Genomic DNA, 27,833 nt, shown 5'->3' with positions numbered 1-27,833 from the left:
TAAGCTACTGCAGCATCTATGGGTCTCCTTGGACTTGCGCCACCTCCTGAGGTGGCGCAGTTCAGAGGAGAGTGGAGCAGCTTGAAGCTGCTCTGCGCGGCTCAGGAACTGGGGTTGGGATCTAGCATAACAGCCGGATCCCAGCCCCTCCTCCCATTCCCCACCTGCCTGCCCCTGGGGCTGCCCACCACCCACCCTCCCCTCGCTCCAGAACGCCTCCCTCCCTCCTCCTCCTCCTTCTTCCCACCCCAGAGCCTTGTGTTGGCCAAGCTCAGCCAACGCAAAGGTCACCTAGCAAGCCGCCACAGAGGCTGGATGCAGCCTCTGTGTGCCAGCGCACCTATGTATGCTGGAGCGGCTTGCACTAGAGGAGGTGCAAACGTGCTTTATGGCACATTTGCAACCCTCCTAGGCTGGGCAAGAGACTTGCGCCAACCTAAGTCCTACTTAGGATTGCACTGTATAATATACAATAACCCCATACAACCTGTCCTGTGTACCTTGAAGAAGGACAGGAAACCCCTGTAATAAACAAACATATCACTTGATCTTTAGACTTAGAACTAACCCTTCTTGGGCTTCTTCTGAGTGAGCATGTCTCCTAGAAGTGGACAACTGGGACTTTGACCAGAAAGCAGTTGGATTGTATGAACTTCCTGATATGATTGTCCCTAACAAAGAGCATTCAGGCAGTGAAGCTGTCCCAAGGGAGTGACAAGACGGGAGCACTTTCATAGGGACGTCTCTAGGCAAGACGCACGACGGAAGCAGAAGTGCCTCCCTTCCTGCCCTTCAGGCCTGTGCACAATCAGCACTGGGAAAAAACGTGCATCATGGTAAGTGGGTGGGTTTTCATTGATCGCCAGCTGGCTGGAGTGGGAGCAGCACTGGTCATCCTGACAACCACGGTCAGCAATGCTGCTGCTGCGGCTCCTCCAGAGACCTGTCCTGTGAGAGCCATGCATCCGGCACAAGGAGAAGCGGCTGGTGTTGAGAGAAAGCTGCGAATTGCCACTGCAGCTGCGGAAGGCATGGCGAGAGAAGATGGAGGAGGTGCTAGAGGCGTGATGGCAGCCGTGCTCACAGCCGCGGGTAATTTCACTGTATCTGCACATGGTGTAGCCATTGCACACGGAGGAGTTTGTCAAGTCCATGAGGATGGCCTCTGAGTAGCTGGGGATCAGCTGACGGTTTGTGCAGATGTGCCACTCGAGTTCGGTGCTGTCCTGGGTGCTAACTCTGGGTATGCGGTATCTATACAAGGGCTCCTCGGCCACGCTGGGCACCCTGTACTCCACCCCAAGAAGCTTCTCCACATGGTAGTGCACATATGCAGTCCGATACTCTATGAAAACTCTCAGTGGCCAAGAGATCATCATCAAAGCAGCCACCCAGAAAGCATAGTGAGATATGTACCACGGGAGGTGGTCTGGGTCCCCATAGGCCATCATGAGCTCTTTGAAGTCTATGTTTTTGAGCTTCATGCCTTCTCTGACCTCCATGTAGTCATCCAAGCCTTCAATCTCTGTGAAGAAATGGGCTCTTTGTGTTAGGTAAGAGTTCTCAGACTCTGTGTTGGCAAAGCTGAAACACTTGGTGAACTTCAATTTTGTGGCTGAGTAGCACTCCAAGCCCAAAAGCTCTTTGGAGATGTCCTTGAATCCACAGTGGGAATAGTCAAACTCAGCTTCCGCCACATGAGTGTTGACTCTTTCATGGTAGACCTGGGTGGTCGTATAGGCATCACCGTTGCGGTACCGAGTCACTTGCCTGGTACGTCGGACAAAGTGGTAGCTTATGGCCTTCCACCATATACACGGTGTGGCCTGCTTCATTCTGGCCACTCGATCATAGACACTTTCCACATCAGCCTTATACTGGAGTTCACTTTTGGCACGGCAGTGCCAACACTCCACCAGGTAGACCACGTAAAGCATGGTGAGAAATGCTAATGGAATATAGACATAGCCGTCAGAGCAAGGGCTGTCATGGTAGATCATAGACTTGCCTTTGAACGAGCTATCAAAGCTGAGCTTAGTGACTTGTGTGAGCTGGCACCAAGCTACCGCCCCCAGGCAGCTGTACATGAGAATGGAGAGGAGGAGGCATTTCCAGTGGGACTCTCTGCACACGGAGGCACTCAAAGACTGCATGGTGGGCTGTTGCTGAGAAACAGCAAGAAAGAGAGAGAGAGAGAGAGAGAGAGAGAGAGAGAGAGAGAGAGAGAGAGAGAGAGAGAGAAATTTCTGGTGAGATCATTTTATGTATTGCATACAGTCTTGAGATGCCTGCTGAAGGTGGCGTATGATTTGATACCAAAATAACTTAGGCTTTCTCAGTATCTTCAGGTGAACACTGACCAAGAGTAGATTTCTGAGCCCCAAATCAGACTTGTAGCATAGAGCACAAGCACTGGGCTTAGCTTTAGTACATGGCAACTGCAGGCACACCTGCTTGGCCAGAGCAAACTCTGCCAGCCTTGGAATTATGCTGAGTGTCTGAGCCCAGTGCTGTACACAACAGGATGTTATAGAGAAGTAGTCATATCTAGGAATGTGTTCTGGTTAGCTAGAGTCAGCTAGTTGCAGCTCGTATAATCTCTGACAGTAAACTCAGTATTGTATTGTATTGCTTCATGAATTTGAGAGTGAATAAAAAGCTTGGAGGAAGCTAGGCAAGGATCAGTCCCAGTCTATCCCTCCCAGCTTCCGGCTTCCTCCCTGCATCTACATTTGAATCCTGTCTGCAAGTCTCTTTCTTTACTCCTTCCCTCAACCCTCAAAGTGCTTCTGTTCTCTGCACTCCCTCAAGCAATAAGGTTCTAAGCCTTGTGTGCTTCCCAAAGTGCTGTGTGCTACACAGACTAACCTAAGACAAAAGGCCAAACTGCATGTTGCATTCAACCCTTATTTGGGCGGACATCTTTTTCCTGAATAAATGGCCGCTGTGTGCAGGGAATGCTCAACCAGATTTGATGCCACCCCTGACCTGTTGCGGTTTGTGCCACTGTCTCTGCTGCCACTCATGCTGCCCCCAAAAGTCTAGAAAAAGGAAAAAGCACAGCCATTCACCTCTCTCCTCCTTGTGTGAACCTTTTCCACAAAACAGGAAGTGAGGATCATACTAAGAACTTCCCGCACGTCCTGCACTTCCTGTTTTATTTAAAGGGCCTGCAAGGAAGGAAAGGGGTGAGGGGTAGGCATGTTGATCACTGCTGCCTGCACTTTTGGGGGGAGCAGGGGCAGCAGCAAACTACTCCTCTCACTTCACTCCTTCCTCATGTGGTCCCTTTGAGTTTAGAAGGACCACGTGAGGAAGGAGTGAGGCAAGTGAAGTGGATTGCTTGTGTGGCCTTTACAGGCTTGGATGGCAGCAAACGGCTGCCCTACCCATTCACCTTTAAGTTTAAAGGGACCCTGCAGAGAATGAGAGTCAGCGGGGCAGCGGGTCCACGTGGCTCCATCCATCACAGTCTGGAGGAGATGGTAGCAAACTCAGGGTGAAGGGCTGTCCTGAGTTTGCTGCTTCCCCACCACTCCCCTGCCACCTCCACTTGACAGGAGCCACATTTTTTGAGTGTGTGTGCGTAGCCCAAATCCTAACCCATTTTCCAGCACTGGCATAGCAGTGCCAGTGGGGCATGTTCTGCATCCTGCAGTTGGGTGTCACTCACTGAGGCCTCCTCAAAGTAAGGGAATGCTAGTTTCCTTACCTAGGAGCTGCACTGTTCTTATGTCAGTGCTGGACAGTGGGTCCACTTGTGCACACACACGTGTGTGTTCGTGCATGCATGTGTGTTCCATCATCTCTCTGATTTGCATCACTAAGAACATAAGAAGAACCCTACTGGATCAGCCCAAAGGCCCATCTAGTCCAGTTTCCTGTATCTCACAGTGCCCACCAAATGCCTGAGGGAGCACACAAGACAACAGACACAACCTGTGTCCCGGTGCCCTCCCCTGCATCTGGCAATCAGAGGCAGCCTGCCTCTAAAACCAAGAGCTTGCACATACCTACTATGACTTGTAACCCGTAATGAACTTTTGCTCCAGAAGTTTGTCCAATCCCCTTTTAAAGGCATCCAGGCAAGATGCCAGCACTACTTCTTGTGGCAAAGAGTTCCACATTCCACTACCCCTCCACAGGTTGCTGTGCGTTCTAGGAGGAAAGCTCCCATTAGTGCCAGTCAAAGCTTTCCTTCTGGAGCAAATAACATCTGTGGAGTACCCAGTTCAGATTGGCTATCAGGTTTGAGGTAGTCCATCCAGACTGCGGGAGGTGAAGGAGCAAAGCAATTGTAGCTCCACAGCACAGTCTAGATCTGGCTTGTCCCCTCTTCTATGCAGCTGCTGTTTACTCAGGAAAAGGAAGTATGTCACGGCAGCTATAATAATGGGTTTAACATTACTTGTAGCTTGACTCTTCAGGCTTCAGAGCTGCTTCTGATGTTATCATTTTCAAATTATTCTTATGGCAAAAAATATGAGTCCAACACAAGCATGCTGAGTCACTTGACAGATTCTCAGCATCAAAGGGTCGGATCTGCTTACAGCCATGGCTGTAAGTCTTTCTACTGTATAATTTTCATCACAGGACTGCCTTTTAGGTGCACCAACCCAAGTGAAAAATGCCATATGAGAAGCAGTTCAAGTATTTTTTTTTTTTAATTTTAATTCCGAAACTGTCCTGAGTTAAATTAGCGGCACTGGGCAGATTTGGAAGTAGCCAGTTTGTAGAAAGGCAGAATTTGGGCATGCAATTTTATTTCTGCTTGTTAACTCCAGGGTGAGGAGTTATTAACAGATCCAGGGCCCAATCCGATCCAACTTTCTAGTGCTGATGCAGCTGCAATGCAGCCCCAAGATAAAGGAACAAACATGCCCTTACCTTGAGGGGGCCTCTGTGACTGCCCCTCCCCCCCCACAGGATGCAGTGAATGTCCCATTGGCATGGCTGCATCTGCCCTGGAAAGCTGGAAAGGTTGGGCCCCCAGGTTACTAAACTGATGTATCTCGGCAAGAAAATAGACAATGAGTGTAACTCTGATTCAGATTTGATTCTTCCAGGTTGAATATTTGACCACAGTTACTTTATAGTAAAAGGGCTGAATAACAGGAATGTCCATCTAACTGTACTTATCTGATATAGTTTCTAAAATCCCACTAAGCTAATCCTTATACAGGTGTTGTTTTCATCTCCCCAACCGTGGGTCTCATATCCATAGTTTCACTTATCTGCAGTTCACAAATCCCCCCATTGTGCAAATGACTTATTTTTGCCTGATTGCAGCTCTCCTGTTGCTGTCTTCTCTGTCTGTCTCTGTACGATCTGCAAATGCTAAGAGGAAGAAGGAAGAGCTAACAGGAAGTGATGCTAGCATCACTCCAACCCACCGTATACCAATGGGGCACGCCTCCATTTTGCTCTCACTGCCTGGAATGTCTCTGAAGGAGAGGGGGAGAGGCTCCTTGCATGCTGTGGTGAGGCACCCTGCAAAACGTAGTGCTTTGACCCCTCTAGCTACGCCACTGTTTTCATGCACCTATGAACTTGGGAGTCCCACATCCAGTACAGTGATGTCAAATCAGTGTATTGATATACATGTGTACACCACTTAACAACAGGGATAAGTTCTCCAAGCCCCACTGTTGTGCGAGTAGGTCATTAAGTGAACATTTAGTCCAATCTATTGCCTTTGTTGTGTAAACAGACACTCCCTGCCAGACACTAGCTGGCTGCACAGGCCACTGGAGATAGATCGCCTTTTCTTTGCATTAAGAGCCTCTCTGTTGTGTAAACAGACACTCTGCTGCTGGCTATGGGAGATGCAATTTCCTCATTAAGACCGTCTTTATTGTGCTTTGACCATGATCATATATGCGGTCTGTTGTTAATCAAATGGTTGTTAAGTGGCACATGCCTGTAGATGCATTTATAATGATTCCTGTGACTGCTTTTGTTAATCAGTGACTTATTACACCTTTTCATTATCAATAACAAATACTAAGAGAAGTGGAGTATAAGAACAGAAGTTTTTTTGGGGTTGGGGGAAGTAGATTATATTGTCCCCTTCAGGTGATACAATACTACCAGGAAGGTAAGTCAAAATCATGTCCCCGTAATTACAACCTTGAACTTCTGAGTAATTGTTAAAAATGCAACCTTCTGTTTTCCGTCAGATGAGTAGGAAGAGAAGGTAGAAGACAGACAATAGCTGTTGCAATCAAAAGAGTCACTGTAATCACATGTACCAGCATATGCAGGCTCAGAACTTCCTTTGTATGGTGCACGAGCTGAAGACCCCCATGTCAGGGAAAAGTGCTGCACTGTATCTACCGTAAACCAGCTGTAGGAGTGCATGCACTGCCTTGATCTCTCGCAATCCATCCCTGGAAAACAGTGCAAGGGAACCAGAGAAGTCCACACCTTCCTCAGTGTCCTGTCAGCATTGACCTCTGATCAGTGGCACTCTGCCATCAACAGTGTGTGACCACGAAGAATCCACATTGCGCTGCTGTTGTGATGGTGAAGCCTCTCGTTTGGAGCGGCTACACTGTTGAGCTCGCATGGTTCAGTTGCTGAGTGAACGGAATGGTTTGCTGAGCTTCTAGGAGGGAAGAGAAGGCTATCTGGGATGAAAACCTTACTCAGAATTGGATGAGGACTGGAACAGGCCCTTAAGACCTGTTCTTATGTGTTCTAGGATGCAGGGTAGCTAAAGAATAGGTATTGTATTGGCAACCTTCAGTCTCGATAGACTATGGTATCGCGCTCTGAAAGGTGGTTCTGGCACAGCGTCTAGTGTGGCTGAAAAGGCCAATCCGGGAGTGACAATCCGGGAGTGACAATGTGATGCAGCTGTCACTAAAGAATAGGGAGCTTGGAGAAAAAGGAACTGAAGAAGGGAGTAGAGTAAGCAATTGAATGAGGACCCTGAAGTAAGAGGACAAATGGAATACATTCATTTGACTCAGACAGCCAATTCCTTGGCTGCAGTTCTCCAGTTGTTGGACTCTCTCTCTCTCTCTCTCTCTCTCTCTCTCTCTCTCTCTCTCTCTCTGAATACCTGATTACCTTTGTGGAGGGGCAGGATAAAAATGTGATGTGATCAACTCTTGATCCAAGAGGCAATCTCAGTGGTCAACAGGGAACTGCAGCCAAACATGGCTTTCTGATAAGCGTACCTGTATGATAACATGTTTATAAACATGTATTTGTGGCATTCACACTTTACTTTTTTAGGTGCCAATTTAAATCTCCTAGGCCTAGGTCTAAACTTAAAATGCATGATGAGTCAATTGACTCTGTCTGCAAACAAGACAGGTGTTTATGCTATCTACCTTTCTGTGCAGTTCCTAGATTCTTGAAAACATCGAAGTTCACAGGATTCAAGGACATGGTTGGGAGGATAGGAAGCTAAACTTTTATGGGGATTAACAGCCCAATTCTATGCTGCCCAGGGCTGCAGTGGTGCCAAAATGGCGGCTGCTGCATCCAATGAACACCAGGCAGAAGCCGCAGACTCCCAGTATCTCATCGGGGGGAAGGGGACATTTTTTTCCAATTCGTTCCCTCGACTCTGTGCCAGCTACTTAGCAGGAGCAGAGTAAAGTAGCCCTTTGTCGGGCCAGAAGGCCCAACACAGGACTTTGGATCTAGCAGAGCAGAAGCCCGCCGGTCCCGCTCCCTCCCACCCTGCTCGCTCCCTCTGCCCCACCTTCCCCCTCCTCTTCCCCTGCCCTGGAAACACCCCCCCATGCCCCACTCACTGTTCTGCTGCCTGTACTCACCCGGAGCGCAGGGCAGTATCTGACTGGCGCTGGCTCACCGCGGGCCTGTATTGAGCCACCACTGGCACTTGCCTGGTATAGAGTGTCACAGGTGTGCTTTACGGCATGTTTGCGATGTTCAGTGCTGGTGCTGGGCTGGTGCTAGCCTCATTGGATTGGGCCCTAAGGCAGATCTTTCTTTGGAAATCTTGTGTGTGTGTCTGTGTCTGTGTCTGTGTGTACAATTTTGGACCATTCACTGCCATAATCAGTACAGCAGGCAAAGTTCTTATATGACCAGTAGCATAGCTGGGGTGACAGTAAGTATTGCAGAGGTGCTGCAGTGCACTGTGTAACCTGCAATACATTGCTGTCACTGCCCAGAATGGCTCCAATGGCAAGTGGGAGGGGCCAGTTACATGGTGCATTGTGGCGCCTGCAATACTTCCTTTGCCGCCACCCCTGTAGCTATGCTACTGCCTTTGGCTCCCCCACTCATGCATCAGGTGCTCTTCTGCAAGACACTCTCGGCCTCAGTCCATGTCTTTATTACAGAATCAGGAGTCCTGGCCTACCTTACAAGATTCTTGGAAGAATTACTGGAATAATAAATGTGAAGCCCTTTGGAAAAGCAGAATATCCATGCACTATAATTAATATGTCGCTTCTTTGGGATATGAAAAGAAAACCATTCATTTTCAGTCTGATTTCAAAAGAGGTTGGATAGTTTGACTACTGAGCCATCAAATGGCAAAAACTTCAGTGCAGGCAGACCTAAAATAATGGTAATAACACAAGAGATTATGAACTAAGTGGCTCAGTCTTCAAGCACTATAATCAGGGAGGGAGAAAAAAAGAACCAGGCTTTGTTATATGAACTTAAAAAAGGCAGCCAAGCTCTCGGCTTCCTTAGGAAAAGAAAGTGGGGTTGCTGCAGTTCTTCCATTAGTCACTGACCAGACCCCATCTCCTGCCTTGGTGGCTGTACACCACAAGGAAATAATAATTTGATTGCCTAAAAGCTCCCATCACTTACTTACACAGAGGAGTGCCACTCTAGAGTGGGGGAAACAGATTTTACTATAAAGCACAAGATTCAGTCGGGATCAAAGGCCTGTTCTTAGATTCATTTTCGGTTATATTGCTAAAGAACAGAGCGCATTACATATAGATAATTTTCTGTAGTATATTCCACAATAACAGCTGTAGCAGCCTTATCAGTCACCCGCATTTTGTTTTTTTTTAACTCAGCAAGGGACCTTTGACATCCATGCCGAGGTAGTCAGCATGTATAAAACCCAGAAATGTCACTCTGTCTTGAACCAGTAAGGAGAATGGCAATAAGTGTGCCTGGTCTAGTAATATAGCTGGGGGGGGGGCAAAGCACTAAGTTTTGCAGGGAGCCTCACCACAACATGCAAGCGGCCCCTCCCCCTCCCCTTCAGAGCTATTCCAGGTTGGGGGGGGAGCAAAACAGAGGCATTCACTTCCCTGCCTCCCTGCATTTGCCTCTGTTTTGCTCCCCCCACCTGGAATGGCTCTGAAGGGGAGGGGGAGGGGCCGCTTGCATGTTGCGGTGAGGCTCCCTGCAAAACTTAGTGCTTTGCACCCCCTCTAGCTGCACCACTTAGCCAAACAATCATAATGTGGAGGGTTGACTACCCAATCTTGGGGAGAAAGACAGGGTATAAATTTGTTAAGTGAATTCCCTAAATATCTTCATTTATTGCATTTATTTTTCACATTTTTACAATACCCTTCCTCCAAGCAGCACACGGTGGTGTACAAAATTCCTCTCCTCCTTTTGCCTCACAACAACCCTCCGAGGTAGGTGAGACTGAGAGGTCGCCCAGGAAGCTTCATTTCCTCTTCTGTCTCAGGTGCATCATCTCTAATAGCCAGATCCTATTGACCCCTCCCCCTGCCAATACGCCACCAGAACATGTGCTGCATCCTGCGGGGGGGGGGTCCTGGAGGATATCAGCAGTGCCGACCTCTTCCCAGCGTCAATCCACCCTCCTCCCTGCCCCAGTCTCCTCCCCATCCTGCCCGCTCTCCACTCCATTCCGCCTACCCTCTGCCTCCCACCTGTCCCCAACACTGTCTTACTGGCACCAGGGGTTTATTGATGGGCCACTGGCACATGGCTTCTTGCAGTAATGGTCATGAATGGTGTGTCTCCTTTGGATACAGCTGTAAAGGACCTTGCACTCCAGAACTAGTGTTCTGGTAGCACAAGGCCCCCATAGGATTGGTGTCTAAGATGCAGGAGAATGTATGGAAAAGAAGTTTTCCTCTTTGAAATTACTTTTTACCCTTTGAAATCGCCTTCATCCTCAGAGAACTCCTCAAAAACTGAGTCACCATGAGATTTTTAAATGTGGATAAAGGAAAAGAATCCAATTCTTCTTCTTCAGGTCTTTTGTCTGACAATGTGTCCCAGGTTGAGTTCTCCCCATCTCATCCTTGTTCCAGTGGCTGAGAGTTTAACTGGCATCACATGAAAGTTCCCCGTGCTTCCATGTCCTATCAAGACCAATCCTGGTGGGACACAAAGGTGAACCTCCCTTCCCTTTCTCTGCTCTCCTGTCTGATTTCTTGTCCTCTCTTCCATCTGTGGCAGGTTTGTTCTTACTCACAAGCTTCCTTCAGAAACCTCAACAGAGCAACATGGAGTTCTGTATAAATAGAAGTATGAATAGACACTTGCCCTAATAAAATGTAAGTTTCAGGGATGAGATAAATTTTCCTGCTTCCTCTGATGGATCCATCATGTGCCTGGAAGCCAGAAATCTGAAGAAGAGGAACCACCAAGTTAACTCTTTCTTTGACTCCTCTTCTTGACTGCTGCCCTAATGGCCCCTCCTGACCAAGGAATTAAGGAATTAATTTGGCCAAGGAATTAAGTCAGATAGAGGTTAAAAGAGAAGACGTTTCAGACCTCATTGATAAGTTAAAGATCAATAAGTCACTGGGCCCTGATGGCATCCACCCAAGAGTTATTAAGGAATTGAAGAATGAAGCTGCTGATCTCTTGACTAAAATATGCAACTTGTCCCTCAAAACGGCCACAGTGCCAGAGGATTGGAGGATAACAAATGTCACACTGATCTTTAAAAAAGGAAGGAGGGGGGACCCGGAAAACTATAGGCTGGTTAGCCTATCATCTGTACCGGGTAAGATGGTGGAATGCCTCATCAAAGATAGAATCTCAAGACACATAGACGAACAAGCCTTGCGGAGGGAGAATCAGCATGGCTTCTGTAAGGGTAAGTCTTGCCTCACAAATCTTATAGAATTCTTTGAAAAGGTCAACAGGCATGTGGATGTGGGAGAACCCATGGACATTATATATCTGGACTTTCAGAAGGCATTCATCATGGTCCCTCACCAAAGGCAACTGAAAAAACTCCACAGTCAGGGAATTAGAGGGCAGGTCCTCTCCTGGATTGAGACCTAGTTGAAGACCAGGAAACAGAGAGTGGGTGTCAATGGGCAATTTTCAAGATGGAGAGAGGTGAAAAGCGGTGTGCCCCAAGGATCTGTCCTGGGAACGGTGCTTTTCAACCTCTTCATAAATGACCTGGAGACAGGGGTGAGCAGTGAGGTGGCTAAGTTTGCAGACGACACCAAACTTTTCCGAGCAGTGAAGACCAAAAGTGATTGTGAGGAGCTCTAGAAGGATCTCTCCAAACTGGCAGAATGGGCAGCAAAATGGCAGATGCGTTTCAATGTAAGTAAGTGTAAAGTCATGCACATTGGGGCAAAAAATCAAAACTTCACATATAGGCTGATGGGTTCTGAGTTGTATGTGACAGATCAGGAGAGAGATCCTAGGGTGGTGGTGGACAGGTCGATGAAAGTGTTGACCCAATGTGCGGCGGCAGTAAAGAGGGACAATTATATGCTTGGGACCATTAGAAAAGGTATTGAGAACAAAATGGCTAATATTATAATGTCGTTGTACAAATCTATGGTAAGGCCACACCTGGAGTATTGTGTCCAGTTCTGGTCACCGCATCTCAAAAAGGGCATAGTGAAAAAGGAAAAAGTGCAAAAGAGAGTGACTAAGATGATAACTGGGCTGGAGCACCTTCCTTATGAGGAAAGGCTATGATGTTTCGGCCTCTTCAGCCTAGAAAAGAGGCGCCTGAGGGGGGAAATGATTGAGACATACAAAATTATGCAGAGGAAGGAGAAAGTGGATAGAGAGATGCTCTTTACACTCTCACATAACACCAGAACCAGGGGACATCCATTAAAATTGAGTGTTGGGAGAGTTAGGACAGACGAAAGAAAATATTTCTTTATTCAACGTGTGGTTGGTCTGTGGAACTCCTTGCCACAGGATGTGGTGACAGCATCTGGCCTGGATGCTTTTAAAAGGAATTGGACAAGTTAAAAGGGATTGGAGGAAAAATCTATTACAGGTAACAAGCCATGATGTGTATTTGCAACCTCCTGATTTTAGAAATGGGCTATGTCAGAATGCCAATGCAAGGGAGGGCACCAGGATGCAGGTCTCTTGTTATCAGGTGTGCTCCCTGGGGCATTTGGTGGGCCGCTGTGAGATACAGGAAGCTGGACTAGATGGACCTATGGCCTGATCCAGTGGGGCTGTTCTTATGTTCTTGCACTTCTGTGATTTTAATTTGCTTCATAGTTAAAATCTAGAACAACCAAGTTAATACCAAAACACTAGGGGAAACTTACCTTTATTTTTGGAATTGGCCTTATGTTTGGGTTTTTCAATACTGTACAAACTAAAGTAAGTTAAAGTAAAATATTTAGGGGGTACAGTCTACAATAGATTTAAACTGAAACACCAACAGTTTCAGCCATCCAATCATTGTGAATAAGCACCTGCATTTTGGCAGGATAGGGTGATGCAAAAATACTCAAAGGCAGATTTTTGGGTTGTACAGTATAGCATTTTTGTTCACTGCTGTTCACAACATCAAGATTCATAATTCAATCAGGAAGAGACACATTCAGATTGGCAGTCAATATTTTTAGAAGCTGGATGCCAAACCACAGGGTTGTTATTTTTTATTTTTTGTGTTTTTTACATTATAGGAAGGGTGCTTTCATCACATCTCCGTATTGAAAAGAAGAGATAGACCAAACTAAAGTAAAACTTCCATTTTTAAATTTGCAATTTCATGCCTATGAGATTTCAGTAAGATGTATCCTGGGATCCTTGAAGCTACCTCCCTTTCATTTAAAAAGAATAACTAATTGGATTGTGCAGGTCCCACATTTACATGGAAGTAGAAGAGGCAAGCTGCATTATGGCTATTTAATTCCACAGGTGTTGACTGTCAATAACCATTTCAGGAAGTCAGAAGGTCTTCTAGTGTAAACTCTAATGCAGCACAAACAGCAATCATTGGGGATTCAAAAGTACTTGGGTGTGCAAACAGGATTCATTGGGCAAAAACCATGTGGAGCAACTGAAGTATGAATGATGAGAGCTCTTCTAGACTGTCATGTCCCCATTCAGTGAGTCAGATGAGACCCCAACAATGATGAAATACTGTACCTGTTCCTTAATACAGGCCCTAGTGTAGGAGAGGATGAGGCAGCCATGGAGAATACACATCATCTGGTTGAAGCACCAGCCCAGTGAGCAAATGTTGGGGGCTGCTGGAGTTCAAAACCAGCAGCCCAATCCACCTGACCTGTCAAGCAGAGCCTCCTGAAGATCTGCCCCACTATTTCAGAAGTTGTAGACATCCAGTTCTGCTTACCAGAGCATAACACCAAGAGATCACAAAGCACTGCTGCAGTGCAAGTGTAAGCAGGGGTCCCTATGGTTCCTTGCTTAAAAAAAGAAGGGGAGGGGACCCAGGAAATTATAGGCCAGTCAGAGGTAGTTTGCAGATGACACCAAAATTTTCTGAATGGTGAAGACCAGAAGAGATTGTGAAAAGCTCCAGAAGAATCTCTCCAAACTGGGAGAATGGGCAGCAAAATGGCAGATGTGTTTCCGTGTAAGTAAATGTAAAGTCATGCACATTGGAGCAAAGAATCAAAACTTTAAACATAGGCTAACGGGTTCTGAGTTGTCTGTGACAGATCAGGAGAGAGATCTTGGAGCGCTGGTGAACAACTTGTTGAAAGTGTTGACCCAGTGTTTGGCGGCAATGAAGAAGGTTAATCCTATGCTCGGGATCATTAGAAAAGGTATTGAGAATAAGGGCTAATATTATAATGCCACTGTACCCCCGCATGGTAAGGCCACACCTGGAGTATTGTGTCCAGTTCTGGTCACCACATCTCAAAAAGTGTATAGTGGAAATGGAAAAGGTGCAGAAAAGAGCGACCAAAATGCTTACTGGGCAGGGGCACCTCCTTTATGAGGAAAGGCCACAGTGTTTGGGGCTCTTCAGTCTAGAAAAGAGGCACCTGAGGGGAGACATGATTGAGACGTACAAAATTATGCAGGGGATGGATAGATTGGATAGAGGGGACAGAGAGACGCTCTTTTCCCTCTCACATAACATCAGAACCAGAGGACGTCTACTAAAATTGAGTGTTGGGAGAGTTAGGACAGACAAAAGAAAATATTTCTTTAATCAGCATGTAGTTAGTCTGTGGAACTCCTTGCCACAGGATGTGGTGATGGCATCTGGCCTGGATGCCTTTAAAAGGGGATTGGACAGATTTCTGGAGGAAATGTCCATCACGGGTTACAAATCATGATGTGTGTGTGCAACCTCCTGGTTTTGGAAGTAGGCTACCTCAGAATGTCAAATGCAAGGGAGAACACCAGGATGCAGGTCTCTTGTTGTCTTGTGAGCTCCTTGAGGCATCTGGTGGTCCACTGTGAGATACAGGAAGCTTGAGTAGATGGGCCTTTGGCCTGATCCAGCGGGCCCCTTCTTATGTTCTTGCCCTGGGAAACAGGTGTGGGGTTAGTGGTTGGATCTTCAGGGACTGCACAAGTCCATAAGAGTGCAGTCTGACTTTTGACCATCAGTCTTAAAACTGCCTGAGATCCTGCAGCCCACATCTAACCAGACCTGCTACCTGACCCTTTGATCGACAGACTGCAACCATCCTTTTGATCAGTGGTGTTGCTAGAAGGGGTATAAAGCACTAAGTTTTGCAGGGAACCTCACTGCAGTGTGCAAGCAGCCCTACCCCCTCCCCTTCAAAGCCATTCCAGGTTTATGCCTCTGTTTTGCTACCCCCCCCAAAGGCTCTGAAGGGGAGGGGGAAGGGTCACATGCATGCTGTGGTGAAGTTCTCTACAAAACTTAGTGCTTTGCACCCCCTCTAGCTATACCACTGTTTTTGATTCTATCCAATTGGGACTGTTCCTTAGAACTTTGTCTCACCTTGTGGGCCCCTGCCTTTGACCCTGACTGGACACAGATTGAAATCAGAGAAACAGTCACTAAATGTAGTGGGAAAAATGAATATTTTCAACACTATCAAAATCTAATGAATCTTCCAAACAAAAAGAAAGCCAATTCATTGTGATTGAGGCAGTGGTTTCCCTACTGTGATGATGTAAGATAGAAATTTCATGAACTGAAATGGGAAGGATCTTTGCATTTAGATAATTATCTGCCCTTCTTGGGGGAAGTGATTAAACTGGTTCTGGTAGGTCCAGATTTTTCAGAATGATACTGATTACCTTGATCCTTTCCAGTCTGGTTTCAGACTAGTCACCCTAGTTGTCAACCTATGCTGGGAACAGGACAGGGGGGAAGCATTCCTGTTAATTCTTCTAGATCTTTCAGTGGTTTTCAATACTATTGGTCATTGGATCTTTCTGAACTACCTGACAGGGATGGGATTGGGGTGCCATTTTATGATACTTGGATGGGAGACCGCCTGATACCTGGATGGGATACCGGATGCTGTAGGCTTATACTGTAGTCTTTCGAGACTGAAGGTTGCCAACCATATGATGTTTCTGCTCCTCCCTGTTGAGTAGGTTGTAGGAGGTAATGCTGAGGAACTGCTGCTTGACCCCTTGGCTGTTGGCCTGTGAGGTCACACAGGACTCCATTTTGTCCCCCTATAGTTAACATCTTTATGAAGCTGCTGGGGGAGATGGTCTGCAAGCTTGGAGTCATCAATATGTTGATGACACCCAACTCTATCCCTAATTTCCATCTGGCACCAGGAAGGCTGTGGAGGTTCTGAATCAATGCCTGGCAGCAGTGAAGGACTGGATGTGAGCTGATAAACTGAAATTTAATCCGGGCAAGATGGAGGTACTGTTAGTTGGTAGGAAAGCTGATTATGGGATATGTTTACAACTCGTTCTGGACCGGGTTGTGCTTCAAGGGGACTTGAAGGATCAGGTCCACAACCTGGAAGTGCACTTTGATTCAGCTTTATTCCTGGATGAGCAGGTGGAAGTTGGGACCCTAACTGCTTTCTGCACTGCACCAGCTTTCTTGATGCACCAGCTGCAATCTCTCCTGAGGAAAGCAGATCTGGCCACAGTACTCCTTGCCTAGTCCTGTCTGGGCCTTGTGCTGCTGCAACTTGTGATCCGGCAGCACAAGGCCCTTTGCAGTGGCATGAAAATCAGGCCACAGTTGGGCACTTCCAGGCTGCTGCCACAAACAGCAGTGGCACAGTGCATGCAGAAGCAGCTCCCCCAGTAATTTGGCAGCAGGGATGTGTTGTGGGTAGGGAGGGGGAGGGCAGGGGAGTTTCAGGGGAAAAGGGAGAGCAGGATTGGGGAGGGAGAGGAAGGGGTGGATCCTGGCAGCACTGATGTGCACCAGGATTCTATTCAGTCTTTTTTCAACTGGTCCACCCCCTTTTCTCTCCTTATATTGGTCTGAGGAGACCCATAGGAGGCCAATGCAGAGGTAAGTAAAAAAAAATAATTTTACTGACCTCTGTCAGGCTTCCTGATCCACTCCACTACTGGATTCAGTGCACACTCCATCAGCATGGCTACATTAACATTAATGGTGGGAGATAGGATTGGGGCCTCGGGCCCAGTCCTCAGCCAGGGCAGTGCTGGCAGCTGGTGCACTGCCCTGAGTGCCGTAAGTCACTTTGCCGCCAACAATGAGAATGCTGTGCTGGAGGTGAGACCAGAGCCAGTTGGCCCTGGGCCTCAGTGCCAGGAAGACACCTCAGAGGAGCACAGGGCAGTCAGCGTCCCCAAGGGGCAGCAGAGAGGCTTTTCAGAGTGGGCAGGGGGAAGGTGGGGAGGGGACAGAACTGGGTGGAGTGAGGGTAGGTTGGAGGGAAAATCAGGCCCATGAGGGTGTGGGCACAGAGGCAGAGTCTGGCTTCTAATGTGTTTTTGAGTACAACTGCAGGTATTATAACCTAGAAAGCCCTGTATTGGCTTGGGACTTGGATCCTTGAAGGTTCACATTCTTTCACATGAGTCTCCCCGCATGCGACCTTCATCAGCCCAAGAGCTGCTCTGAATTTCCCAGCCTACTGAGGAGCAGCTGGGGAAGATGTGATACAGGGCCTTTTTAGTGACAGCTCCACATATATGAAATTCCCACCTACTCTTAGCCAGGCATGTTTGGGGGTAGCACACAAGAAGGGGACAGCAACTCTCTTAGTAACCACAGACATGGGGGGGGGTAGGTCCTTGTCTCACTTACAGCCCAATCCTAACTAAATTCCTGCTTGGTGATGCAGTGGTGCTGATGCAGCAATTACTGTATCCAGGGGGGATTTATGGCCAATGGAGGCCTCCTTGGGGTAAGGGAACATTAGTTCCCTTGCCCTGGGGTAACCCCCAGCAGCCACTATGGGTCAACTTGGACCTGAGCCAGCTAAATCACTGGCACAAGTCCAAGGTGATCCATGAAGGTGTATCAGGTCAAAGAAGGGGGTCAGGATTTGGCATGCACCCCTGCCATCAAATCCCTCTTCCTGGCCCTGATCTGCCCTCCTCCTTGTCCCTGCCCTATTCCATCCACTCCTCCCCCATTCTACCCTCCCCTACCTTCCCCCACCCCATTCCATCCCCTGCCCAGCCTCACCTGCTGTAGACGGTCTTCAGCCATTTGCCAGCATGTGGGAGGCCACTTTGGCCTCCCCACCAGCTGCCAGACAGTGCACATTGGTGGAGGCTGCTTTCTGATGTACATTTTGCCAGTGCCCAGCCCTGTTGTGATTGAGCCATTAAGCTACGAGCTGTTAGGATACCTTAAGGTTAAGCAAACCACGATCTTTCAGCCGTAGTCCTCTGTCTGTACAATAGAGACCCTGATAGTATTAGTTTATCTCACAGGGTTTTGTAAGGAACTTTGAGGTACTGTATGTACTGCAGTGACTTGGCCACTTTAAAAAAAATTTGTTTAAAAAGTTTACATGCCACCTTTCTGCTCCAATGGAGTCATCGAGGCAGCTTTCAGTAAAAACAACTTAGCTGCCAAACACCATATAAGCAGAACAAACAAGCCAAATATAATGAGCAGAAACCAGCAAACTGAATGAGCAAAAAATAGAACCAAATCGGAGCCAAGTAACTCAGAGTCAAGGGAAAGCCAGATGGAACAAAACATCACTGCCCACAAGCAGAAAACATAGGTGCCAACCAGGTCAGACGAGGGTGGGAATTACTTAGATGGGGAGCTGCCACTGAAAAGGCCCTGCATGTAACCTCCTCTCCCCTCTCTGCCTCGCATACTACAATTTTTTTAAAAACAGGATGAGAAAATATGTAGAGTTGTAGCCTAAAACATTCCTTGCCAATCCTCCACCTCCTCCACAACCTGCTGTGTGAAGTGGTCACATCACCACACTTCGTTAGCAAGGTGGTCTGGAGTGAGATTCCAACTAAGGATTCCCAACTATCTCTTTTAACCTTTTCACCATACTAGCAATCTACTTTCATAAATTACTGCCAGTAGTTAAACAGAGATAAGTGGAGTCCTGGAAGGGAGAGAAAATATGTGTATGATTTATGACCTGTTTTCCCTGCATAAACCTTTTTTTCTTTATTGGAAACTGCCTTTGTTTATATCAAAGTACCTTATATAGCATCAGGCCTTGGTCCATTCAAGTCAGTATTGTCTCCTCTGATTGGCAGCAACAGGGGTCGACCCCAATCTTACAAGGAGATTGTAAGGTATGTGCTACATATTATGGCTCTATCTCCAAAGAGATAGAAATGGGGGGGGGAGACTGGGGGGAGAAAATGAGAACACATAGGAGTAGAACCCCACTGAGCAGCTCTCTAACCACTCAGGCATAGCAGTAGACAAGGTCTAATATTGAGGACTATCCATTTTGCACTGGGGTATTCAAAGGCTTTGACCTAAGCCCACATAAGCCTCAGCTTATCAGCCCAGTGTTAAATAAGAAAGAACTGCACAGAGTAAATATCAGTTTCTAAGAAAAATGCAATGGCTCAACTAGGTCAGTTGTGACAGACTTCCCACTTAGCAACTTGAAACTATAGGAGAGGGGTTGGTAACCTATGGCCTGTGGGCTGCATCCAGCCCACCACCTTGGGTCTTCTGGCCCATGTGGAGCTGTATGGGAAAAAATGGCAGAGGAACAGGAGACCCAGAGATGAGTCTGCTTATAGGAAGGAGGTACAGGAGTTGTTATTGTGGCGCAAAGAAAGTAATCTCTCATTTAACATCAAAAAAACTAAAGAACTTATAATTGAATTCTGGAAAAAGAGGGATGTACACACACCATTATACATAAATAGTGAGGAGGTGCAGAGGGTTGCCAGTTTCAAATTCCTAGGTATTTACATCACAGAGGACCTCTCATGGACTATTAACACCAGCATGTTGATTAAAAAGGCACAAAAGCGGTTATATTTTCTGAGGAAGCTTGGGAGGTTAAATTTGTCACAGCAGCTGCTTGTGTCTTACTATCGTTGCACCATTGAGAGTGTCCTAACCTATGATATCTTGGTGTGGTACGGAAATTGCTCTGTAGGGGACAAAAAAGCTCTGCAGAGAATTATTAAGATCGCACAGCACATCATCAACCTTCATCTACCAGCTTTGGAAGACATCTATACATCTTGCTGTCTGCAGAAGTCACATAGTATTCTGAGAGACCCCTTCCATCCGGCTCATAAGTTCTTTGAACTGTTGCCTTCGGGTAGACAGTACAGAACTATTAGAGCAGCACCACACAACTCCTGAACAGTTTTTATCCTACAGCCATAATTACATTGAATAAGGTGATATAGTTGTTACCATGCTCCTGGGCATTATGGTCTGTTATATTGTTTTTATATTATGATGCATGTTGTATAGAATGTGTGGGTGAGTGTGTAGAATGTGATTGTTGGAATTGTAGTATATATTTATGCTTGTATTTCAAAGGTGCATAAATTTGGCTGTGCTGTAGCACAATAACAATAAAGTTACTACTACTACTACTACTACTACTACTACTACTACTACTACTACCCAGTAGCACAGGGGCTCCATGAGTCTGGACAGACTGCTCTGCCATTCCCTGTTTGGTGCATGGCAAATTGGGTGGAAGGCTTTGCCTCCCAAGCTGAGGTCAGAACAGCCACTTCCTGAAGTTTAGCAACCCAGAAGTTAGGCAATGATTTGATGACATCATTGCAGAACGCCCAACTCCTTTGCCGAAAAGGTTGCTAACCTCTGCTATAGGACAATGTTTGGAGACTACATTTGAACAAACTCTCTTTTAATTTTATGGGGTTTTCCCCGCAAATAAGTTCTACATGTTTTGCCATCATTGTTTTTGGTTGGCAAGAACTTGTTGGACATTGAAACATAGCTGACATGCTTATGTGAGAAGCGCTCATTTTAGATGCCATTAGTCAGAGAAGTCTTGGGGACCTGATATCTTATCAAAGATATTGTGTCAAAGCAATTATGTTAATTATTATGTTCACTTTGAACCTGAACCAGTGTCAGAGTCAGTCACATCTTGAGCTGTCTCTAATTGCAACCACATTTCAGAGGCGTCCTCTCAAGTTCTGTTGCAGCAAAAACAATCAAGACTCTTGTGGCAGCTTCAGGTTAACACATTTATTATGGCATAAACTTATATGGCAAAGGCAGGATGAAGTGGATTTTGTTATGACTGCAATCAGCGGACTGGATCATGACCCTTTTATATATTTTTCATGTTAATCTAGTTTTATGGTTTTTTAAAATTATTTTGCTTCTTTTGTTTTTAACTGAAAATATCTTGAGTCTATTTTTTATGGAATGGCAAAATATAAATGTTTAAAATTCAAGAAATGTGTTTTTATAATGACTGCAATGTCAAATCCAAACCCTGTTGTATTGTCTAATAATTAGATTGCATTTAACACACATAGCTATGGCCAGTATTGTTATAGGCTACAAACAAAACATAAGCCGATGAACACCCAAGCACTGCTGATGATGAACTAGGCTTTGTTGACACCCTCTGCATGGCTGAGAGTCCACAGGAAGATAAACACAACCCTTTGCAGTGTGTTTTACGGCCCTGTGGAGAAGAGTGATTTGTTGGGGTCAGTCCACCAGACTGCAGCAGACGGCAGTTTAGAAATTAAATGGCATCAATCCCACGGAGACAGTTGCAGAGTGCTTGTTTGCAGTGGCATAGCTAGAGGTGGGGGCAAAGCACTAAGTTTTGCAGGGAGCCTCAATGTGGTGTGCAAGCGGCCCCTCCCCTTCCCCTTCAAAGCCATTCCAGGTGGGGTGTGTGTGCAAACACTCCATTTTGCACCCCCCCAACCAAAATTGCTCCAAAGGGGAGGGAAGGGGCTGCTTGCATGCTGTGGTGAGGCTCCCTGCAAAACTTAATGCTTTGCCCCCCCCTCTAGCTACACCACTGCTTGTTTAGACTTTTTTTAGGAGAGACAAGCACAGGTCTATATATAGTAGAAAGAGACCTTTAATTATTAGGACCTGACTTTACATTTGGGCAGGAGCATCAGATACTGTGGGATTGATTTCAGGATACAAGGAGCGGGTCAGGAAGTGTCGCCCAAGCTCCAGTCTTCAGAGCTCCTTGAATATGATGGAGTAGATTCTGTTTACCCGCCAAAGCGAGAATTCCAGAACCTTGGAGAGCTCTCTGCTGCCCGCTAGGAAGGGGTTCATCGCCTTTGTCTGGCTGGGACCATTAATTTCGGTTGGCTGGATACTGCTCCAGCAAGACATCTTCAGGAATCAAGAAGTGCATAACTTCTCTCTCTCTCTCTCTCTCTCTCTCTCTCTCACACACCCCAGTACATTTTTCTGAATGCACATCTACAAAAGAAGATGAAAATGGCTCCTTCATTCACTCTTGGTCCTTGTCTTGACCTGGATTCCCCCCCCTCGCCCCCCGTGATTGTGCCTGCAAGCATCCAACAGAGATGGGTTTTTGCAGCCAGTTCCTAGACCCCCACTGCCACCCTGAAGTTCCCCTGGTCTCCCCAACGCACATATCCTGTACCTGCAGCCCCCGACTCTCCGAGAGGGGTGTCTGTTTACACGTCTACCTACATCCAAGCGGGCTCCACGACCACCCCTCCCCCTGGCCCGTGCGACCCCTCACCATCCTCCGAGCAGCCTCCCCAGTGCCCTTGGCTCCTCACCTCCTCTCCAGCGCCTGTGGCTGCAGTCCCTGCTGCTACTGGTGGTGGTGCTGGAGCGTTTGCAGGGGTTTCCGCGGTGGGGGGTCCCGATTCCCCCTCCGAAGACATCCTGGGCCATCACCGATCTCCCCCTCGCTGGCAAGATCGCAGCCAAAGCGATCGAAAAGTTCCTCCTCCCCCAAGGCTGGGGGGGGCACAGTAGGGGGGCGAGGCTACCGGACTCTGCCTGGGGACTGCAGCCCGGTCGTCCTGCTCCTGGCAGATGGACTCGGTTCCCCCTGCCCCGGGGCTGGCTGACAGGGGGTAGAGCTGCCCATGGCTCCCCCCGGCCCCGATCCTGCTCTCCTGGACGAGGGTCCGGGTCTCCGGCTGCTGCAAGCAGGGAAGTCAATACTGCGGCTGCCGCTTCTGCGATCCCGAAGGGAAGCCACGCAGGACGCCTCTGGGAGACGCTGGAGAGGCTGCCCCACTGGCTGGCTGGGGATGGCGGCGCAGCCTTGTCCTTGTCCGCACACCCTCAGCCTTTGCGGTCCCAGCTGCAGTGGAGCGAGCTGGCTGCCAACTTCGGGTTTCCCTTGGCAGGCTCCCGCTCGCTCCCTCTTGGCATGCCCGGGGCTGGCTGGAGGGAGGGGGGAAATCAGGAGGGCAGAGGTCCCCCCCACTCCCTGGGACACCACCCTGGGAGGAGGGGGTGCAGGGAAGTGAGTCTCCTCTGCTCCTCCCTACAATTGGGGGGGGGAGTGGGTGGCACTGCCCAGTGCCAAGTCTGGGTCTGGCACAGTGTCCTGCTTCTGCTAGACTCTTGCAGCGCAGGGGAACCCCCCAGGCAGGCACATCCCAGAAAGCCCAGAGGTGCCCTGGCAGCAGGGTTGGCATGTAGCAGGTCTCTTCCCAATTCTTCATCTCCTCCTGTGAGATCCCAGTTTGGGATGCTTCAGCTGAGCAGATGCTCCAGCACCCATCTGCTCAGCACCCACCCATCAGCACCCACCGCTCCCAATCCCAGTATGGTGCCACAGTGGGAGGGCAATCCAGTCCCTCCAACAACTCCAAACACCTCACCAACATGGGGGGGGGAGAGCCTCACCACTCCCTCAGCTTAGCAAAGGGACCAGGAAGACAAGAGCCCCTTCTGTTCCGGGCTGCCTCCTTGCTGGACAGACCAAAAAAAATAGGGCTGAATAGCCACTGGAATGAATGGATTCCTCCTTGCAAAATGTCCCTTGCTGTGGCCATCTCCCTAAATGTCACTTCATTTAATTGCAGACCACCAACTCTAACTGCTGCTTTTCTCCCCCTATAAGGTGGAAAACCCACTAGGTGCCCGCACTGTTGTCTCAGGGTGCTCCTATTTTATCTCTTGCTGACCAGGAATTTTGCAGATGCCACCACACCTCTGCTTCTTTGCTTCATGTCTCATTATTTGCCCAGTCTGGTATGATTACTCTCATTCAAGCTTTTTCTCCTGGGGGTCCTGTGCAAATGCCCAGTGCACAAAGACACACTCCTGAGCATAATCAAACTTCATCATGGGAAATAAAGAACAAAAAAGGGCATTTTATAAAGCAGGAGAAGATGCGTATCCTTCAGGGATGTGTGGGGGGGGGGGGTAGGTGAAGCAGGCCTCCCCACTGGACTCCTTTGAAAGTACTACCACCATGTGGGGTGCCCAAGCACCCACAAACCACACACTCTATGCTCACCTACCTCACTTGCTTCTCCACCCGCCACACGTCCCTGGTATCCTTCAGAATAGTTTCTAGTCAAAGTTCACAGAGCATTAGCAGCACTGCTGGATCAGAGGCTGGGGAGCGAGATTTGAGCAGCATCAGGATCGAAAGCATGAAAATTCATGGCAGGTGGGCAGGGACCAGAGGATGGGTTGGGAGTAATACAGGGGAGACAGAGATTTGGAATAGAGGCAAGCAGAAAGCACAGTGAGGGGAAAGAGAGTTGGGAGGGAGGGTTATTATCTTAATAAGAACCCAGAGGGCTCAGGAGCAAAGAAACACAGCCATTGAACTTCATCCATGACCTGCTGGTCACCTTGCAGGCAGCTTCTACCTGCATCTTTGGACAGGGCTGTATGGAGATTGGGGCCCATAAGAATACAACTGACAAACGCATTCAAGGCAGACTTCCTGAAAGCGAATTAAGGAGTGCTGAGAGGATGGGATTGAGGAGGGAAGCCTAACATACTACTTTGCAAAAAGTATCATGCATTGTCACATGGGTTACGCTCCCATTCCCAAGTAAAGGCAAGCATTGTACCATGCAGCAATCTGGGTGATGTCACACAAAAACGGCATCAGTCCCACAGCCATGACAGACAGAGTCATGTGCAAATTTGTCTGCAAAGGGAGCATAGCTGGGGATGACCTGCCTATGCATCCTGTGGCAAGCTGAAAGCAAGCTGTGATTTGTGTGGCAAAATCTGCCCAGTGCCAATCTATACCCCAAAGGCATGGAGCCAGGTATATCGGCAACATTCTGTACACCAAGGTGCTCCAATGTGATTGCAACTACTGAACACAGAACATAGTAGGATGGGCCTCCATTACTGGTCATGTACAAGCTATAACTACATTGGCACAAGTCCTTAGTCTATACGTTGCCACAGTTATACATAGTTCCTTCTGTCTTTGACCCCTGTTCAGGATTTGTCTTCCAGCTAAATCAACTTTCCTGCATATGACAGTTCTTATTTTCAATGTTACATGAAGGCCCTTCCCCCATAGACATCAGTTCTCGCTGTTCATGATATCACAGCCACTGAACTGAGCTGAGCTGAGCAGGGTCACCCCAGCATGCTCCTTGTTCCACCCTCTGTCTCTCACTGCCGCTTCTGACATCCTTTTTTAAAGGCATGGTGTACTTTCTTGAATCAGATGATATGTCTGAGGATTGATGCAAATGCAATAGGACAATACTGAATAACACATTCTTGGATCCTGGCCTTGAGACTGATCCACATACCAGTTCTCAAGTTACATTCTGTACTTCTTTACTCAAAGAAACTGAGTGTTGGGAGAGTTAGGACAGACAAAAGAAAATATTTCTTTACCCAGCATGTAATTAGTCTGTGGAACTCCTTGCCACAGGATGTGGTGATGCCATCTGGCCTAGATGCCTTTAAAAGGGAATTTCTGGAGAGAAAAAGTCCATCACGGGTTACAAGCCATGATGGGTACGTGCAACCTCCTGATTTTAGAAGTAGGCTACCTCAGAATGCCAGATTTTCAAGAGAGGGCACCAGGATGCAGGTATCCTGTTGTCTTGTGTGCTCTCTGAGTCATCTGGTGGGCCACTGTGAGATGCAGAAAGCTGGACCAGATGGGTTCACCTGATCTGTGGGACTCTTCTTACGTTCTTATGAATTCCAAATGCAACAGGCACTACGTGAAGACAACTAAATCCCTTATTAATAAGTGGAGTTGAAGGATCTGATGTTATGCTGACTGAGGAGATGGTCCATATGACTGTAGTTAATACTGACTTCAGACTCAGAGGGGATGGAAAGCCATCCCAAAGCTTATGCTCCTAAAACTGTTTTCAAAATCCACATAAAGAAACTAATTCTGGGATTCTGTCAATGCCGGGATCAGTGTCACGGGCATTAGCTGCTCAGTTCTCATAAGCCTCTCCTTCTATTTTAACACACATTAATTATGTATCTAATGCTAAATGTGTGATAAGTGCTTCATGTGCATCCATATCACACTCAGCTGCCCTCTGCTAATGTTGCTTCTGAGCAGCAGATCACCAGAGAGGCACCTTTTCTATATGCGCACGAAATGAGATGCTGGCATTAATTTCAGCAATCCCTTCAGAGCTCTAAGACGTCGGTGTGGACAATTATTTGAGGCAACTACTTGAAGGCGATAATGGACAACTTTAAGAAACAGGCATTAAAGGAGCACTGACGGGACTTCCTAAAAGAGCTTGCCTACATTTTTCCACTTTGGTTCACTGGGAGAGGATCAAAGGATCAGTGCAAGTGCCCAGGCTATTTTAACCTCGCCTTTTCTCAGTCAGTGTGTTGGCAAAGATAGATGCTTAAAAATCCTCATCCGTATCACAGTGATTCTCAAACATTGTGCAGGTCCCCCTTGGAGCACTTGAAGGGGAAGGTATAAGATCCTGAGAGAGTGATCCTATCCTTGAGTTACACCTTTGGTTGAACAGGATCACCACTAGATCCATTTGTAGCGGCAGAGCAAAATAAGACACCAGCAGAGTGAATCCACGCCAGTGCCCTGATATCACTGGACAGCCTACTGCCACCATAATCCTTATGTTGGTAGGACAGTGTCAATGTATGGGAGAAAAGCAGATTGAATCAAAAACATGGCAGGAAGAAATACCATGAATCTTATGGTCAGAATCTTACGGTCAATCAGGGCTCCTTCTCACCTTCTGTGCTGATGTAATGCCATGCCTACAAAACAGGAGGCATAACTAAACACTTTCCCAATGGAATTAATTGGAAGCCCCATCCCCACCCACCCTCTGTGATTCTGAGCCACATCAGATAATAGGATTCCAACTAACTCACAGCAAACCACCAGGAATATATAAGCTTCAACAAGGGGTCACAGCTCATATATCAACATGAGACACAGGTGCTGCTTCACTCTGCCCCCTACATGGTCTTTAGGACTAGGGGCTTGCAAGGGCATCTTCCCCTCCTTACTTGAACATGCAGAAACTGGGTTGTGATAAAAACAGCTATGATCAGGACACAGGGCAAGCACTCATTCCATGATCTATTCTTCTATGTAGGATCAGAGGCCAGAGACATGGCGGAAGAACCACCCGGAATTTCAGGCTGAGTTTCAGTGCAACTCCATACATTAGTGAACACTGTCCTATGGCCCAGTCTTGTGGGTTCTGTACACTGCCAGAACAAGTGGCATAAGGCACTTTCCAGCTATTGCAAAAAACGACATGCTGGATTGTGCAGTCTGGCCACGGCTTCACATGATATGTGGCTGGCTGCCTCTATGTGCCAGCAGCCTCCAGACACCCTCTGGCACAGGTAAATGTCTGCAGGAGGTGGAAGGAAGGCAGAGCAGGGGTGGAACACAGTAGGAGTGGACAGAACAGGGCAGTGATGAAGGTGGGGAGAAGGTGGATCCATGTGGACTTGCACCAGCTCTAGAGCTGGCACAGGTCAGTGTAGACCTGGCAGCCTGGCACTGGTTTACTCTTTGGCAAGGGAACAGATCTTTCTTTACTCCAAGGAGAGTTCTGGAGATTGAAATTCCCCCATGCTATACAGCACGCTGCATCGCTGCTGGGGAGTTAGGATTGGGTTGCTCAATATATTATTTCCTGCCTGTGATGAATCCCCAGATGGAGACAACAAGGGAGTGCCAAGTGATTGCTTTCTCATTGGGGGCATGGGAAGCCTGGCTGAGGTCTCCAGAATGGAACAAGGATGAGCTGATGGCACCCATCCTCAGTTGACAAACACTCACTCAACAGGTATCATCTGTTGCAGCTGCTCCCCACTGTGTCCCGCAAAGCCCATG

The 27,833-nt window shown here is 47.6% G+C and overlaps 1 protein-coding gene across 1 annotated transcript; it reads right to left on the bottom strand.

The window, feature by feature from the left end:
* Window positions 1-731: 731 nt before the first annotated feature.
* LOC136639538 (transmembrane protein 151B-like) lies at window positions 732-26,735 on the bottom strand. The gene is made up of 5 exons (XM_066613858.1): window positions 26,713-26,735; window positions 24,364-24,440; window positions 22,770-22,918; window positions 22,516-22,671; window positions 732-2,165 (listed from the first exon to the last, which is right to left on the bottom strand). Exons 1-5 carry the CDS (start codon window positions 26,733-26,735, stop codon window positions 732-734), a joined length of 1,839 nt encoding a protein of 612 aa, XP_066469955.1.
* Window positions 26,736-27,833: the final 1,098 nt, after the last annotated feature.

Source organism: Tiliqua scincoides, chromosome 1 (genome assembly GCF_035046505.1).
Source record: "Tiliqua scincoides isolate rTilSci1 chromosome 1, rTilSci1.hap2, whole genome shotgun sequence".
Classification (NCBI taxonomy): Eukaryota; Metazoa; Chordata; class Lepidosauria; order Squamata; family Scincidae; genus Tiliqua; species Tiliqua scincoides.
The sequence above is the reverse complement of the archived record's forward strand: the minus strand, read 5'-3'. Positions and strand labels throughout refer to the sequence as shown.

Bases quoted from the DNA above. Each gene is read 5' to 3' on its own strand.
- LOC136639538 (XM_066613858.1), bottom strand. From the start codon at position 26,735: ATGGCATTACATCAGCACAGAAG. The intron at 24,441-26,712 runs GTGAGAAGGAGC...ATTCGCTTTCAG, and splicing joins GCATTACATCAGCACAGAAG to GAAGTCTGCCTTGAATGCGT. The intron at 2,166-22,515 runs GTAGCCTCGCCC...GCTGTTTCTCAG, and splicing joins CAGTCCCCAGGCAGAGTCCG to CAACAGCCCACCATGCAGTC.